At 34.9% G+C, this 2,016-nt stretch overlaps 1 protein-coding gene across 1 annotated transcript; it reads left to right on the forward strand.

Annotated features, from left to right (window-relative positions):
- Positions 1-755: 755 nt before the first annotated feature.
- On the forward strand, positions 756-1,454 carry LOC133705183 (uncharacterized). The gene has a single exon (XM_062130319.1). The coding sequence runs from the start codon at positions 756-758 to the stop codon at positions 1,452-1,454; it is 699 nt and encodes a 232-aa protein (XP_061986303.1).
- The last annotated feature ends 562 nt before the right edge of the window (positions 1,455-2,016 follow it).

Below are 2,016 nucleotides of genomic sequence, written 5' to 3' on the forward strand. Positions count from 1 at the left end.
TTCGGGTGTTGTGCATCCAACATTTCAACTTGCTTGCAAGACCTTGGGGCTTTTAGAGGATGATAAAGAATGGGAAAACGTCTTTTGTGAGGCCATGGCTACTGCAACATCTTCTTAAATTAGGAATCTTTTTGTCAGTGTTATTCTTTTCTGTGATGTTGCTGATCCAGAAGTTTTGTTCAATAAATTCTAGCGCTCAATGTCTGATGATATTATCATCCGTTTCAAATCCAGCTTTGCCATGCCTAATCTTAAATTATTCGATGATGAGCTTAAAAACTATGTTCTATATGAGCTTGAGCTTCTTTTCAATATTGCTGGCACATCTCTTGAAAAGCACAAGCTTCCAATGCCTGATGGGCGTTTATTGTCAGAAATAAAGAATAAACTTTTGAGAGAAGAACTTAACTACGATATTGCAGATCTTATATGTCAACATAAATCAGCTTTCTCACAACTCAATCAATGTCAACTAAATGTTTATGATTGTGTTGTTAAATCTATCCTTGAAAAAAGACAAGATTTAATTTTTGTTCATGGCCATGGAGGAACTGGGAAAACATTTTTGTGGCATACAATAATTAATCGGTTGAGATCAGATGGTTTGATTGTCCTTATTGTTGCATCATCGGGTATCGCATCACTTTTGCTTCCTGGTGGTCGCACAGCTCCTTCAAGATTTAAGATCCCCTTTTACTGTTTATGATACTTCATCATGCGAGATTAAAAAAACAAATCTCGCATGACTTCTAGAAATGACCTCTCTAATTATATGGGATGAGGCTCCAATGAATAATCGGTGTTGCTTTGATGCATTGGACCGTTCACTTAATGATGTCCTAACAAATGGTAACGACTTGCCTAATGATAAATCATTCGGTGGGAAATTAATTTTTTTAGGAGGAGATTTCAGACAGATTTTACATGTAATTCTCGGAGGAACAAATGAAGATATTATTCATGCATCTCTTTACAGCTCTGTTTTGTGGTCTAAATTTAAAGTTCTCACTCTTATAGAGCATATGAGGCCATCATCCAATGGACTTTCAAATGATCAAAAGAAAGAAGTTGTTATTTTTGCCAACTGGATTCTTACAATTGGTGATGGAACTCAACAGGATGCTTTATTCCCTGATGATTATGATGCATCCATGATTAAAATACCACAAGATCTTTTGCTTGAAGCTAGATCTAACCCCATATTAGCAATTGTTTCAGCAGTGTATCCCTCTATTCGTGATATCAATATTGATCCATGCTATTTTAGAGAGAGAGCAATTGTAACTCCAAGAAATGCTACAGTTTCTGAAATCAACGATTTTATCTTAAACATGTTGTCAGGAATGAAGCAGATTTACCTAAGTACCGATACTGTTTGCAAAACATCAAGCGATGGTGACAATGCAGATATTTTGTATCCTGTTGAATTTATCAATCAACTTGAGTTCAATTGAGTGCCATCCCACACAATTTCCTTGAGAATTGGGACACCAATAATGCTTTTACGCAATCTTAATTTATCAGCTGGTTTATGTAACGGAATAAGACTTATTATTACGCAACTTGCTGAGAGGGTCATAAAAGCTCAAATAATAACAGGCTTTTTTATTAGCAATCGTGTATTTATTCCCAGGATTGTTTTTCCAATAAATGATGCAAAATGTCCATTCACAATTAAACGAAGACAATTTCCTATAAGACCGTGTTATGCTATAACAATAAATAAAAGTCAAGGACAATCGTTGAAAGTTGTTGGGGTTTTCTCAAGGATCAAGTTTTCACTCATGGACAATTGTATGTTGCTCTTTCACGGGTTACATCAAGACAAGGACTAAAGATTATCACATGCAATGCTGAAGGAAATAATTCAATCTATGCGAAAAACATTGTGTATAAAGATGTTCTTAGCTCTTTATCCGTGTCTTAATCTCTCAGAACCACATGTTATTTATTTGTCAATCTTTTACTCGTCTTTTTTTCTTCTCTAAGGTGATGCTTTTTACAAAAGAAAAAAAT

This window comes from Populus nigra, chromosome 10 (assembly GCF_951802175.1).
Source record: "Populus nigra chromosome 10, ddPopNigr1.1, whole genome shotgun sequence".
Taxonomy (NCBI): domain Eukaryota; kingdom Viridiplantae; phylum Streptophyta; class Magnoliopsida; order Malpighiales; family Salicaceae; genus Populus; species Populus nigra.